The 13623-nt window shown below is 40.3% G+C and overlaps 1 protein-coding gene across 2 annotated transcripts; it reads right to left on the bottom strand.

Annotated features, from left to right (window-relative positions):
* Positions 1 to 769: 769 nt before the first annotated feature.
* On the bottom strand, positions 770 to 13491 carry HMMR (hyaluronan mediated motility receptor). Of its 2 annotated transcripts, none has more exons than XM_042025418.1 (18): positions 13367 to 13491; positions 12781 to 12879; positions 12113 to 12189; positions 11212 to 11292; positions 10323 to 10511; positions 10003 to 10089; positions 9614 to 9714; positions 8453 to 8527; positions 8141 to 8319; positions 7177 to 7325; positions 6673 to 6887; positions 5932 to 6048; positions 4956 to 5114; positions 3671 to 3823; positions 3559 to 3565; positions 3041 to 3217; positions 2366 to 2528; positions 770 to 1731 (listed from the first exon to the last, which is right to left on the bottom strand). In XM_042025418.1, the coding sequence occupies exons 1-18, from the start codon at positions 13425 to 13427 to the stop codon at positions 1712 to 1714; spliced, it is 2109 nt and encodes a 702-aa protein (XP_041881352.1). In that variant the 5' UTR covers positions 13428 to 13491; the 3' UTR covers positions 770 to 1711. The 2 variants fall into 2 exon arrangements, with proteins under 2 accessions (XP_041881352.1, XP_041881351.1); XM_042025417.1 differs by having other exon boundaries at positions 3466 to 3565; positions 13367 to 13490.
* Positions 13492 to 13623: the final 132 nt, after the last annotated feature.

The raw sequence follows: 13623 nt of genomic DNA on the forward strand, positions 1-13623 counted from the left end.
GTACCTTATCTTAGTGTCTCCATTTTTATGTTTTGAGTTTTTGAGTTTGGTGGAACCTTTCATTAACATTCAGACAAATGCCTGTTTCCTCTACAATTTTTTTACTCCATTTACATCTTTCAGACAAGAAAACCTTCATTTTTTTTCTCCACAAAAAGAGAACTCCAGTATAATATACTTCTAGCAACTTCTTTATCAAAATGTCTCTCAACACTTTGGGCTGCTAAATTGAATACCAAGTGCTCTTTTAATTAAAACACTTGAAGCTAATCCTCATCCTCAGTCTTCAGAGGATCAAGTAATCCAGCAAATACACAAAGATGACATTAACAGACAACATCTAGCAACTTCTTTCCTTGGACTTAATGTGCATTTTTTGTATATAAGTTCCTAGGAATTATGAGGTCTGTGTAAACTCACAATGTCAGCATAAATGGCAATAAATTCTACCAGCTAAGCTTTGGGTACTGCCTCTGTAGCACCTCTGTGCAAGATAGCTGCACAGACATAACAAAAACACAGTTCCACCTTTGACTTAAATTCAGTACTTACTTCTGTATTAAGAAATAAGAGAATTTCGGGTTGTATATGTTGTACAGTTCAGCTAAATAATTTCCCTAAGACTAGAGAATATGTATGTAGTTTTTGAAGCAAGGCTGACACTGGGCTTTGTTATGAAGACAAGACTAGAAAAAAGAACATTAGATGAATCCCACTGTAATGTCATTTTGGGTTTTATCCCTGGTTTGCAAAGGAAATGGACAAATCCTTTCATTTAAATTTTTTATTGTGCTAAAATAGTCTTGATTTTAAATGCAGTTAAACAGATTCTTTCCCCCTTGCCACAGTTCCAGTCTGTACAATGCATGTGAGTACAGTGGATGTCCTCCCACCCAAGTGAGACAAGTTTGGTTGTTATTCCCTGTCACTGTAGCACTGATCACTTACAACAGCTGGCTACAAAGATTTTGTGGCAATTTAAGAGTCTAGTGGAAACAACATTGCTCTTAAGACACTAATCTTCGTCACAGTACACAAATGTTTAGATAAATGCAGTCAATTTGACTTTGACCTGAAAATGCTCTTCTGAAGATCAATAGCTGCAACACCTAGCCCCAGGATTTAAATTTGCACATACTGAATATAGATCCCACACAATATCAAAATTAAGTGTACAGTCTCATTTTCTACACTGGTTCTATGGTATGTAGGCCACAGAAGTAGAAGGATCTCTTAGCAGTATTGTTGCCATTGGTACCAAAGCGGGCTATAAGCAGCAAAATTAATTTAGCATAGAATTGTATGCATTAGAAAAAAATTTAAAAATATATAAAAAATCAAAAAACTTAACTGAAACCTGATTTCATTTGTAATCTTGTTCTCCAGTGCTTATTCACCTTTTCCAAACTTTAAATGCTTTGTTCAAAACTGAACTAAGCAGCTTCAGCATATCCAAAAAGTGCAACACTGAACACTTTTCAGAATTCATGCCTGCAATGTTGTTACCAGGAGTCAGGAACATGCATTCATGTGTTGCTTCTCAGTAAAACGTAGTTTTTCTAAAAGTACATAATTTTAGATCATTTTGCTAGGGCTCCTACTGATTTGTATTATATACAGCATCCAAGTTCACCTTGAAGAAGCAGCCTGCCGAAATCTCCTGTAGCACGTGAATTTATGGGTGATTTATTTTCTTAATACCAAGAAGACTTCAAATTTTGTTTTTATTACCTGTAATAGAAAAATGTTATGACATTTTAGTTTTTCACTATTGCTCCCACCACATGAAATAATTTCTTGTCTCCTGGGGCACAGAAGGTCCTACGCTGAATCTTACAGGTAAGCCAGGATTTCAGACCTTGGAACAGACACACTAACAAAACTCTCTCCCCTACCCTGCTTCCCTTGGTGCGTCCTCATGCGCTCCATCTTTTCCTCCACTCCACATTTATCTGCAGACCTTTTGCATCTTCCCTTGACACCTGCAGTGGTGTAGGGTCCTGCCAGGTAGCAGCTAAAGAACCAGGGTGCAAAGGTCTGGCTGAGCCACTTGTACCCCATGACCTGTGCAGGAGGCACTTCCTGTCACCTCATCAGCTGTAACATGTGAGCTGGTGACAGAAGGAAAATGGCTCTGCTGTCTGACCTGGCACACCACCTGCTCCTGTCAGATTGTAAGGATCTGGGCTGGAAGACACAGTAGCAAACTGTACACTGGGAGTGCCCCACTGATGCAGCCTCCAACATCTGCTGTGGAACAAGACATGCCATTCACCTCCCCCAGACGCAGCAGACTATGCAAGACTCTCATACCTTCTTTGTTTAAGCTTAAGAGGCACAAAGGCTACATCAATATCAAACTTACCTTCTTTTAGAGGTGTTTTTGGAGGAATATTTTCCTTGCTATCATGCTGGAAAGCTTTGGAAGGATCAAAACGCTTAATGCCCTGTACTGCACACAGCTGCTCCTGAAGATGTCTGTTGGTTTGCTTTTCCTTGGCTAGCAATGCACGCAATTTTGAGACTTCCTGGAGAAAACAATGCTTGGATGTTAGATGAAGAACAGGAGAAGAGGCTGCTTCATCATTTACTGAGGGGGCCATTTTATCTAATGCTAAACATACAGACAATGACTGGTGGCATTAAAACCCAACCCAAACATACAGGTGTAGAGAAACCAGCAGCAAGGTACAGGTACAGCGTAACACCACTAAGCTATATGGCAGTATGAAACTTTCAGCAGACTGTTTATTAAGTCTAGGACCCCAAAAAAAGGTATGAAAAGCCAACCAAACTAAGAGTAGAGGTACTTATTTGTACTGCTGATCCCTCTTGTATGTTGTAAGTTCAGTCAAAAATTCAAAAACAGATTCTCTTGGCTTTTCTGAAGGCTGGTGGTTTATTGTAATCTGCTTCATGCAGGGAATTTAAGCACAGAAATAAGTAGCTTGCAGGATTAGTCTATAAATATTTACAGCAACAAACAAAAGCATCAAGCACATTAGTAACTTGCAGATTTCTAATTTTTCATTTCACAAACCTGCTTCAGGTGGGCATTGTCTTCCTTCAACTTCATAACATGCTTGATTTTTTGCTTCATGTTCTGGTGGCCAAGTAGTTTAGCATATGCATCACTCAGTTTATTCAGTTCTTCTTGGGCTGCCCCATGCTCCTCCAGGAGCGCATTCTTCTCAGCCTCAAAAGCATCTAGTTGTTGCTGAAATACATTTGAATGTCTTAGAAATCTTTCAACTAAGCGTAGCTTTTTACTGAACTGAAATCTACCAAGGAAGATTAGTTTGGGAAGGGGAATAGCTGGCTCATTGGATAGTAACTTAGGAAACCACTGCAGAATAAGTGCCTTGGAATGGGAAGTAGCATATTTACTTCTCAAGAGTAAAACTTGAGCCAACTGCAAAAGTCTTATGTCAACAGATACTAACAAACACCTCCTTCACAACACACCTGAAAAGGCTTAACTTTGTTATGTAAATCTTCATACAGTTTACGCCAGGTCTGGATCTCTTTCTTTAAGCTAGAGGTCACATCTTCACTTACGGTTTTCCTAAAAAGAAGTGGAGTTTCATTATGTTCCTTGTTAGCTCTCAGCACTTCTTCCCAATAAAACTTGGATGTGCCATAATATGCAGTTCTAGTTTGAGAAAGTCACCTTAATCTTTCTGCTTCAAGTTCTCTTTTCAGATCTTCAGTTTGCTCCTCAAGTTTTTCCTGAAGTTTAGTCATTTGAGCAAGGCAAGACTCTTTTGTTCTCTGTGTTTCTGCTTCTTTTAGTGCAAGCTTGGTCTGGACTTCTAAAAGCATCCTGAGGAAAATACCATAATCTCTTAATGAGCCCTTGATTTTTATTTTTTTTCCCACTACACTAAATCTAAAACCTACAAGTAAATATGGTTGAAAAGCTGTTAGTAGAACTGAAATAAAAATTTGCACAAACAGTGCCACAAACAAAACAGTAGTACAGAAGGCAATTAAGATGAACAACATTTTTAACTTTTCCTATAAGCAGTCCTTTTGAAGCACAGAAAGATCATATTGCTCATTTAAGGTTGTTCAACGCCAGCAGCTTTTAGCAGGGATAGTTTAGCGGTTAGGCTTTACATGCAGAGATTTGCTCCAGCAGGAACTAATCAAGACTGTTCAGTGTGGATGTATGCAAGATTTCAAAAACCCTACAACTAAAAGCAATGACCCCTCTTCAGCCCCAGCTGTTTGTTCCATCCCTTCCCTGCCACCTCAACCAGGAAATACCTCTTCAGTTTTTCTTTTACCAGCTCTCATGGAAACTGGAGACATTAAGCAGGTGGGAGGAAAGAAAGGGGAGCATCTTAACCAGCACAGAACCATAGGGAACATAGATCACTGAACTGCTGTTAGACAGCCAGAGAAGCACGTCCTCAGCTACTGGCCTAACACAACTTCTTGGGTATTATTTCACATCAGCTGCACTGTGGTGCCTCATATTAGGCAGAGAGAGAACCTCAGTTTACATCATCACAGTGTGGCAATTCATGGATGGTTAATTGACATTTGCTTGTGAGCAGAACTTGAGGTGACATCATTCAGACTGGAGTGGCAAAGAGTAAGTTCTGCATTAAGTATTTGTCTCCCCTGGGGATCTTATTTGCAGAGCAGTCACTGCAACTGGTATTTCTGAAACAGACTATTCCAACATATTTCATTCAAGTATTTTCCTCTTCCTCTGTGTTCCACATACAGACAAAAGTCAAAATAACTGATTGGACAGACCTAATGCATATAAACTTAGTAAATTTTGTCTGTCAGTATTTTCAACCTTGTGCACTGGGAAAAGCAAGAAACTACTGCTTACACCAAATACTGATCTGATCTTGTAGAGCATCACATGAAGTTCTAGTTAGAAAGCCAAGTCTTAGTTTGTGTTCCTTAGCTTATGGAAAAGTTTGTCTGTGTAGTACCTTGCACATTCTTCGTTTGCTTTGTTTTTAGTGTATTCTGCTTCTTGAAGCAACTGCAGATTCTCTTGGCCTACTTTTTTTAGGTTGGCAACTTCTTCTCGCAGAGAGGTATTCTCCAGTTTAAAATTGCAAATTTCTTCAGCTGATGCTTTCTTGTAGCTGGTATTACAGTACAAATGAGAAAAATCTTATTACTTCAGGCAAAATACAGACTGACGTGTTTACACCTTACAAGAGCAATACAAGCTCATGCTAGCAAGTATCAAGGATTTTATACTCTGAAGATATGGCAGCATACAGGCACTGATGAATCCAAAGGTAAGAAAGAAACCACAACACAAAGTTCCATAAAGCCATAAGCAGTAACACTACAATGAATTCTATGATACAGATACTACCACATTTTTGTAGGTATTTTAAAACACAAGACCTACTCTATCTGAAGGTTATTTCAAACAGCAAAGCTCCTACTGTCTGTAGTTGGCATTGGCAAATATCCCACAGGATCCTTCATGGGTGAAGGATCACGCATACCTAGTAGTAACAGTATCACTTTACATACTTTCACAACCTGAATATTTTAAGGTAAAAAACTTGCAGTAACTGTATGAAACTATTCTCAATTCAGTGCAAATTTTGATTCTAAACAAGTCTTTTTGCAAGACATTTCAGTGCCAAGAACACCATCACTAGTTACAAATCTCATTGTGATTTAAAAGCACAACACCTCCAATTGGTTACATTTTGGAAGAAGAAATATCCAACTTCCTGAACTAGACAGTGATACTGTCACTATACTTGCCTAGTGCTCAATAAATAAATTCTTAATGCCACCAAATACCATCACAAAATCCTCTGCTCTACTGCCATGCCAACACTCATATGGTGTGAAGTACCAAGACACATAAACGAACAGTACATTTTATTGTCATCTTAGAGATAATCCCTGTCCTATACATTAATAAAACTTAAATACCTTTCAAAGTCAGCAACAGCCTTTCCAAGTTTCTGCAGTGTATTGCTGTGCTCTTCTTGGATTTGCAATACAGCACTGCTATGCATTTCCTTGATTTGCTCCAACTCTGCATTCTTCCTGAAATAAAAATTCAGCATTGCACACTGGAGAGAAGTATGTCTGAATGTATCACCAAATGCTGCTATCAGTTACAGAAGGCTTGAAGCAGCAGCAATAAATTCATTGTGACAAACCAGTAACTTCTCACATACTAAAGCACAATCTTCACATATAGGTATTATTAATGATTTCCCCTCCCCTTAACTTTCCAAGGGAGTTATAGAATAGACTGAAGGCCCAATAGTAAACTTAAACAAGAAACAACTGGCTTGAAAGTCTTTTTGTCATTGCCTTCTCCAGGACAGAAACAGCCAGTACAACATGCACAAAGCTTACCCAGCACAGCAAGGTCAGAGCACTACAATACCAGCCTTTCAAGCAAATCCCAACTGCCTTTTTTTTTTTTGGTGTGTGTTAAATTACAACAATGTAGAACTGACTCAAGTTACTATTGACACTGACTCAAGTTACTACTGCTAGTGATTAGATCTCATCACTATTAGTAATCAACAATCAACAAGAAATAACTTCAGATCTGCTCAGGCCTCTAAAACCTGAATTGGGCTCAGAAGCTCTGTTTACACTACTGATTTAACATTCTTCCTTTCAAAGCTTTAGAATCAGAAAATTTCTTTCACAAACCCTGTCAACTTTTCTTCCATCTGTGCAAGTTCAAGACGTTGAGATTTGATTTCTTGTTCCAATCGCTTCACCAACTTTTCAGCTTTCTTTTCCTTTGCATGCAATTTATTCAGCTCCTTCATAGTATCATTCAGCTCTTCTTCCAGAAGATGTCTCTCACTTGTTACTTCCTCTTCAAACTCCAGTAACTTCTGCTGCATTGATGCAGATGACTCCTGCATGCCAGAGTACCACAGATTTTAAAACTACCAGTACTTTCTGGGTAGTAGAGGGCTAGTTTTCAGCGTTTAAACTTCAAATCTATGGGAAGAACCAAAACCTCCATCCCACCAGCAATGATTCTCAGACCTATTAGGCCACACAAGTTACTGCAGGCCAGTACCCACTTTGCCATGATAACCTAACTGTGGAATGCACATCTCATGCGTAATCCAAACAAGAATTTTTAGTGCCAATCCTTGAGATTACAACCTATTTTTAGACTTATTTATAGTCTGTATTTACCTTCTCTTGCTGCAGCTGAGAGATGACCTCCTCATGCTTCTGAAGCAGTTTTTCGTGTTCTTGTTCTGCCAAATCAATTTTTTTTTTCAGGTCTTCTATTTCAGCATTCATACTCAGGAACTGTCCTTTGGTCTCAGAGAACTCTTTCTCTACATAGAGAAATTGTCAATAAAACACAAATTCTCTTCTCTATCTTCAAATAGGTACAATATGTATTATTCATAATACTTCCATTCCATCTTTAGTTTGTTTGTTTTTCCCTTGCCTAACTACCAAAAACACAGAAAGAAAACCCCACACAAAACAAACCCATACCTTAAACCCATCTGGAAACGCCTCAAAATTGGCTCGAGGTATACCACTTTAAAATTATTTTAAACAGCAGGAGTGTTTGGACCAAGCAATTGGCCTTCACCAGAAGAGCATATGGCTGGGGAAAACAACTACATGAGTTCCCCAAAGTTTCTTCCACAAACTAGTACACAGAAGGCAGCTGGTACAGAAAACTGAGTACATATCTCAGATTGCAGAGTTGCTGGTGTAGGGAGAGAAGGAGTAAGGAGGTGAAAATGGGATCCTTGCCATATTCCCAACACCTCAATGAACCTGTACACAAGCTGTTAGCAGTGAATTCACACAATATTATACTGCTTCTCAATGAAGAATAAGGAACAAGAACTTAAGTGTTCACCTTTCAGATTAAGGCCACTCCTACAATTTTCATTGTGTACTATCTACCCAAGTTACCCTCCATGGAAACACCAATTCAGATTTAACAGATGTCAGATGTGAAGGGATTTCCCTGTTGTTAAAAATATGCCTTGGTGTTTCTAGCTGGAGCTCAGAGACTTCTCATTTGGAACAAACCAGTCTAAATTGACATTTTAGAAAAAACCTATTTGAGATGCTTTAAGGCATGTGAGTAATCCCACATATGGAACAGTGTACAAGAACTAACAATTACCTTTCTCTTGTTGAAGCAGTTGACACCTCTCATTAAGTTCTTTCATCAATTTACATGATTCTTCCTCTTTTGTTTTGAGGGTATTCTTCAGGATCTCAATATCTTGGTCTTTCTTACTCAGTGTCTCCTCCATCTGGGCGACTTCCAGTTTGTATTTCTCAGCTGTTTCTGCAACACTACTGTAGAAGAAAATTCAGGCACTTGTTACCACTAAATTTTGTTCGTAAGCTTACACATCAACACAAAGGAAAATGCTTAGGATTGTTGGTTTCCAAAAGGAAAACTAACTTCTTGAGAAGAATTTGTTGTTACCTGAGCTCCGTGATATATTCCAGAAGTTTTTCAGTGTCAGACTTTTCTTCAACTTTCTCTCTCTCAGTAGCAGACCTAAAACCAGACAGTTTTTATGACAGATATATTTAAACAAATTCAGAGTTAATTAGTAACACACTTTCATCTCCCAGTTTGGCTGAAAAACTGATATTGGCTCTAAGAGGTGATTCTTCCCCCTTTTCATACCTGTTCCAGACAGTCTTCTCATTTGTAGTAAAGATGCTAAGCCGTATTTTGCCACGAGCAATATGCCACAAACATAATGCATTAACATAATGCAGCTTTTGTAGCAAATTATCATCTCCTCCCTTTGTGACCTGCACTACCTGCATTATTACCTTTGTGTACGTTAACAGCCAAGTTTGTGCTGCAGTGCCAGTTGTGCCAATCTGACATCAAACACAGCTTGGAAGTTCATTTTTCCTAGGTCACTATCCTCAGCAACAGGCTACACATTAGTGCACTGTTCCTGTGAAGCACATGACATTTTTTGGGCAGAATAGAAAGTGCTGTGTTAGAACTCACTCTCCATCTACACAGAGCTGCTGAAGCTGAGACTCCGCAGTTGCCTTTCTTCAGAGCACATGTCTACATCAAAGCAGCTCTGAAGGCACCACAATGGCTCTTCAATGCACTCCTCTGGAGAGCATGAATGCGTTTATCAAATCCATGCCAAATGCCTGGCTGCTAAATTAGGATTTCAGCTCCTGCTCTAATGCTTTTCTATTCTTGCTTATTCCTAACTTAGTAGTCTAAAGAGTCAGAAATATCCTATCCATACAAATGTCCTCCTCCAACCTGAACCACAATTCTGTTCTAAAGAGGTATGTCTTCCCTCTCCACCCCATACCCAAGAAAACCCCACCCATACCACACTGGAAGACAAAGGGTTGACATGATACAGTTTATCTTTTGGAAAAAGATTAGATACACTAGAGAAACAATGTTTTTAATGGTTGTTTTATCAAACTGCAGCAGCTGTTAGAACTTCATTCCATCATATTTATTCCAGATGACAAACACTAATAATGTCTGTTCCTTCTCAGTAGGGAGGACAGCCTGTATTTTGGTTACTACAAAGGGTAAGCATGGAAACACAGCTAGGTCATCATCTCATCTAATTCCCTTCCTAGCACTTACAGTTTTTCTTGTAACTGTGCTACTTTTCCTTTCGAATGCTCTAGATTTCTCTGCACTTCCTGCAGCTTCATTTCCATGTCTTCCTGCTTTGCCAGTGCAGTCTGAAAAAAAAAAAACCAAACCCAAACTACATGTATTAACATTAAAATGACATTTAATATAAAAAGAGGGCATTGTGGAAGAGACAATGGTAAACCGAAATTTAATTCATCACTACAGTTTAATGATAGCACCTACTACTGTGCTAAACGGGATTGCAAGTATCCCTCTGTAAAGATATCAGCCACTTATTAAGCAACAACCACCACCAAGAGCTTCAAACTATACTGAGGATCACTGGTTTTGTTCCTGAGCAGCTCAGAATTACTGTCCTGTGCAAATGGTCATACCTTTTCCTTAGCATCCCTCATGTTTCTGAGCTTCATCAACTCCATGCACAGGCTGCTCATTTTCTTCTGCACACCATCTTCAGACAGCTTGTTAGAAAAGAAGATAAAACCACTAAGCATTATTCCTTTGTATGAATTGCTGTTCACACAACCCTTTCCAAGCTGTTCCCCTCCCACTCTGTGTTTAGACAGGCACAAGATCCCAAACCAGACATGCTCTATGTCAAAACAGATGCTGATCAGCAGCTAAAGCTTCCTTTTGCACAGGAAGCTCAATAACAGCAAAGGCAAAGCAAAGATGTACTTATTTGTGTGAATACCTTTGACTTCAGTAGTTCATTGCTTCTTGTTAGCTCCAAAAGCTGTTTTTTCAGGCATGCAACATTTGCTGAAAGAGAGGTTTTCTCCTGAACTGCAGCACTCAGCTTTGCTTCAATCTTAACAAAATCTTCATCCAGAGCCTGAAGTTTTTTATCCTGCTCTCCACGTTCTCTCACTAATGCACGGATCTAAAACATGAGGTATTTTCTTTATTTCTTACTATCATTACTTTAGCCTCTCCAAGTAAACCACAGGCATAAGTATCCAAACTGTATTTACTTCCATTCAGAATATGTATCTGTAACTCTCATTCACAGGAAGGAAATAACAGAATCACCACAATTCTCTATTATTACACATGATACAATAGCAACGTTTCACCTGACTTATTTTATGCTACTGAGCCAGTACAACATGTTAAAATGAGAATAGTCTTAGCTTTAATACACAACAGAAGCAAACTCTCCTTTTTGGCTGTGACAGACAAAAAGGCAGAATGTGACATTTGAGACACAAGGCACCAATTAGCACACAGAAGTGTGCTGATACAATTTAGAGTGCCTCTTAAGCATTAAAAGGATGACAATTAGTGAGCAAAAAATCTTAGCTAGCAACAGTTAAATGAAACAGAGCCTTTATGGGGTAGCCAACAGAGGACTTAGTTCTGTTTTTGAGAAGACTGACAGAATAACTGTTCGCAATCAGCCAGAATTAATGCAATTCCATTAGCTTTGTACATGCATATCTGATAATCTTTCTTTTGCACAGAGCCATTTGTAAACACTTGTATGCTGTGTGATGCAAAAGAGGCCAATTCTACCAGCTTGTATTTTTTATTATGGTAAGTGGGAAACATGACAGGATTTCACTCACATAATGTATTCATACCTCCTTCTCCAGTGCCTTCTGTTTCTTTTTCTCTTTCACAAGCATAAGATCTTTTTTAATCTTCACAATCCCATTAGCCGGCTTTGGAAAAGAGATGTGTTAGAAATCTCTAGCTTCATAGTAGCTGAATACAATTAAATACAAGAGTGGGTGCTTCATATAGACAATACTACAAAGATACATACCAAATAAAGAGCAAACCTTTGTCTCTTCCAGACAGGGCAGAAAAGTATCAGGTTAGGATGGGGTTTTTACTTTCTCATCAGCATTACTCTGAAGGGACAGCTCATAACCACAGGGACAGGAAGGAGATTAACGAAGTTGGAGACTTTAGCACCCACTAAGCTTCATAAAAACATTTTAATATCTTCACCTCAGGTTTGTTTGAAGAATTTTATCCTACATCACCAATACGTGTAAACTTAAGTAAAGTCAGGGCTATCATTTTTCAGCTTGTTAAGATACGAATCTTGAAATCCATATCCTTGCATAGGACACTGAGAACCTGTACATGCAGTACCATCCCCTCCCTGTTTCTTACACCACCAAGCTTCCACTCTGCCTTGCCCAGCCCATGAAAGAAGGAACCAAAACACCATCTCCTTAAAAAGAAAGGATCACACCGTAACTACATGGTGAGCAAGAGGAAAAGAAATCCCAACAGCATAGCACCAAATATAACAAGTTGCTCTGTAGTCCCAAGTTAATTATCGCACAATTCCCAAGGATGCAGCAATTTCATTTTTCCTGCTTAGTTACTACGAACACAGACACAACAATATGTTCCATAGTTCACTTGGGTAGGTTAATGACAATTGTATGAAGAGGCTGTATTGTTTAAGCAGTCAGAGAGATTTAGCTGGGATTTAACACTGCTACAGACACCAGAGCAGAGTCTTACTGTTGATCCAAGAGATATGAGTCTCCTTGCAGTTACTGGGGTGGGTGCACTCTTCTCACTGCTCAGATTTGTCTCACCTGAAGAAGGATGCAGAAGAGAATGGTGAAGGAAGAGAGTGCACATGCACACGGGGGGAAATGTAACCAAACTACACAAGGTTAATTAACTGTGTACAAAAGACAACATTCCACCTGGTTGTTAGACTATCAACTTGACAACCCCGTACCAGCTACTTTTTTACTGCAATCAGACAGTTCAGTATTAGTCATCTGGGCACTTGACAAAGTTTAGAGACAGACTGCCAGGTGACAGACAGTTTTGGTATTTCCACTTCTGCCAAGTTTCCCTGCCATGATCCAGATCCATAATGTCAGTTTTGAACTGAGGGATGCTTTAGATACTAAAAATGCATTTAAAGTATCTCTAAACCCAAGGTTAATTAGTAGTTTATTTGACCTCCAGAGGCCCCCCTAATTAGAAGTAGTCACATATAAAGCTATTTTTGGAAGATTCCAACAGATGTTTTTACAGCTGCTTCTTTGAGTTGGAAGGTAGACAGTGAATCTCTGCAACAGAAACCAATTTCTGAAGAGCAGAGCAGTAACAGCACTAACAATTGTAGCATCTAAAGATATTTTATCATTGCGTTCTGTGCAATTTTTACTTACTCTTCTGTTTCCTAACCCCTTGGCATGCTTCAGAGGACAGCAAACTTCTCGCTCCATCTGATGGCTTAACATTACGGGATCCTTGCAGGGGGGCACATGCTAGAAATGAGATTTTCAGAACAGCAAAGAACAATGAAGGTAAATTACAGGGTTTTCAGCTTCGATGAATTGAGGCTGATAACATATCTAGGGTAAACCTACAGCCAAAGTCTCACTGTGAGAGACTCGTACATCAGAAAACACTCTCGCTAGCATTGCCTCGGCCGTGACAAGCCCTGCACGTTCCTCTTACAGCGCTGTACTACGGAACTAGAGGCCAGCAAGACTTGGCACCACTTTAGTTACTACGTAAATTATACACGTTCGCTACTGTATTTGGCATGCTAGGGCTAGACACGAAGTCGGAACCTTCTACCTTAGAAAGGGAACCCCGCGAGAACCCAGAGGGTCCTCAGGCACCGCGTTTACGGGCTGCTCCTCACAGGAAGGGAGGCCCTGAGGCCGGCCCCTGGTCCCTCGAGCACCACCGAATAGCTCACCACCGAATAGCTCACCACCGCTCCCTCTGTCCCCTCTCCTCACGTACCAGCACTACCATCACGGTGGAGATGGAGCTGACGGCCAAGCGGCGCGCGCACAGAGGCCATGGCAGCGCTGGGACCTCGGGGCCCCGGCGTTCAAAGAGGCCAACGGCCGCAGCGCGCGCCGCCCAGCCAATCAGCTCCCACCGCCCCGCCCGCCTCGGCCAATCGGCGCGCCCGGCGCGGGGCACGCGCGCTGCGGGCCCGGCGAAGGGGCGCGGTCGGCGGCGCGCGTGCGCGGGGTGGGCGCTCCCGGCGGGTC

Source organism: Corvus kubaryi, unplaced genomic scaffold (genome assembly GCF_017639235.1).
Source record: "Corvus kubaryi isolate FWS band 111438036 unplaced genomic scaffold, C.kubaryi_AGA036_p1.0 37270, whole genome shotgun sequence".
In the NCBI taxonomy this organism is placed as follows: Eukaryota; Metazoa; Chordata; class Aves; order Passeriformes; family Corvidae; genus Corvus; species Corvus kubaryi.

Bases quoted from the DNA above. Each gene is read 5' to 3' on its own strand.
- HMMR (XM_042025417.1), bottom strand. From the start codon at position 13,427: ATGGCCTCTGTGCGCGCGCCGCTTGGCCGTCAGCTCCATCTCCACCGT. The intron at 11,293-12,112 runs GTAAGACTCTGC...TCTTTTCCAAAG, and splicing joins TCATATCTCTTGGATCAACA to CCGGCTAATGGGATTGTGAA. The intron at 8,528-9,613 runs GTAAGTGCTAGG...GTCTGGTTTTAG, and splicing joins GCACAGTTACAAGAAAAACT to GTCTGCTACTGAGAGAGAGA.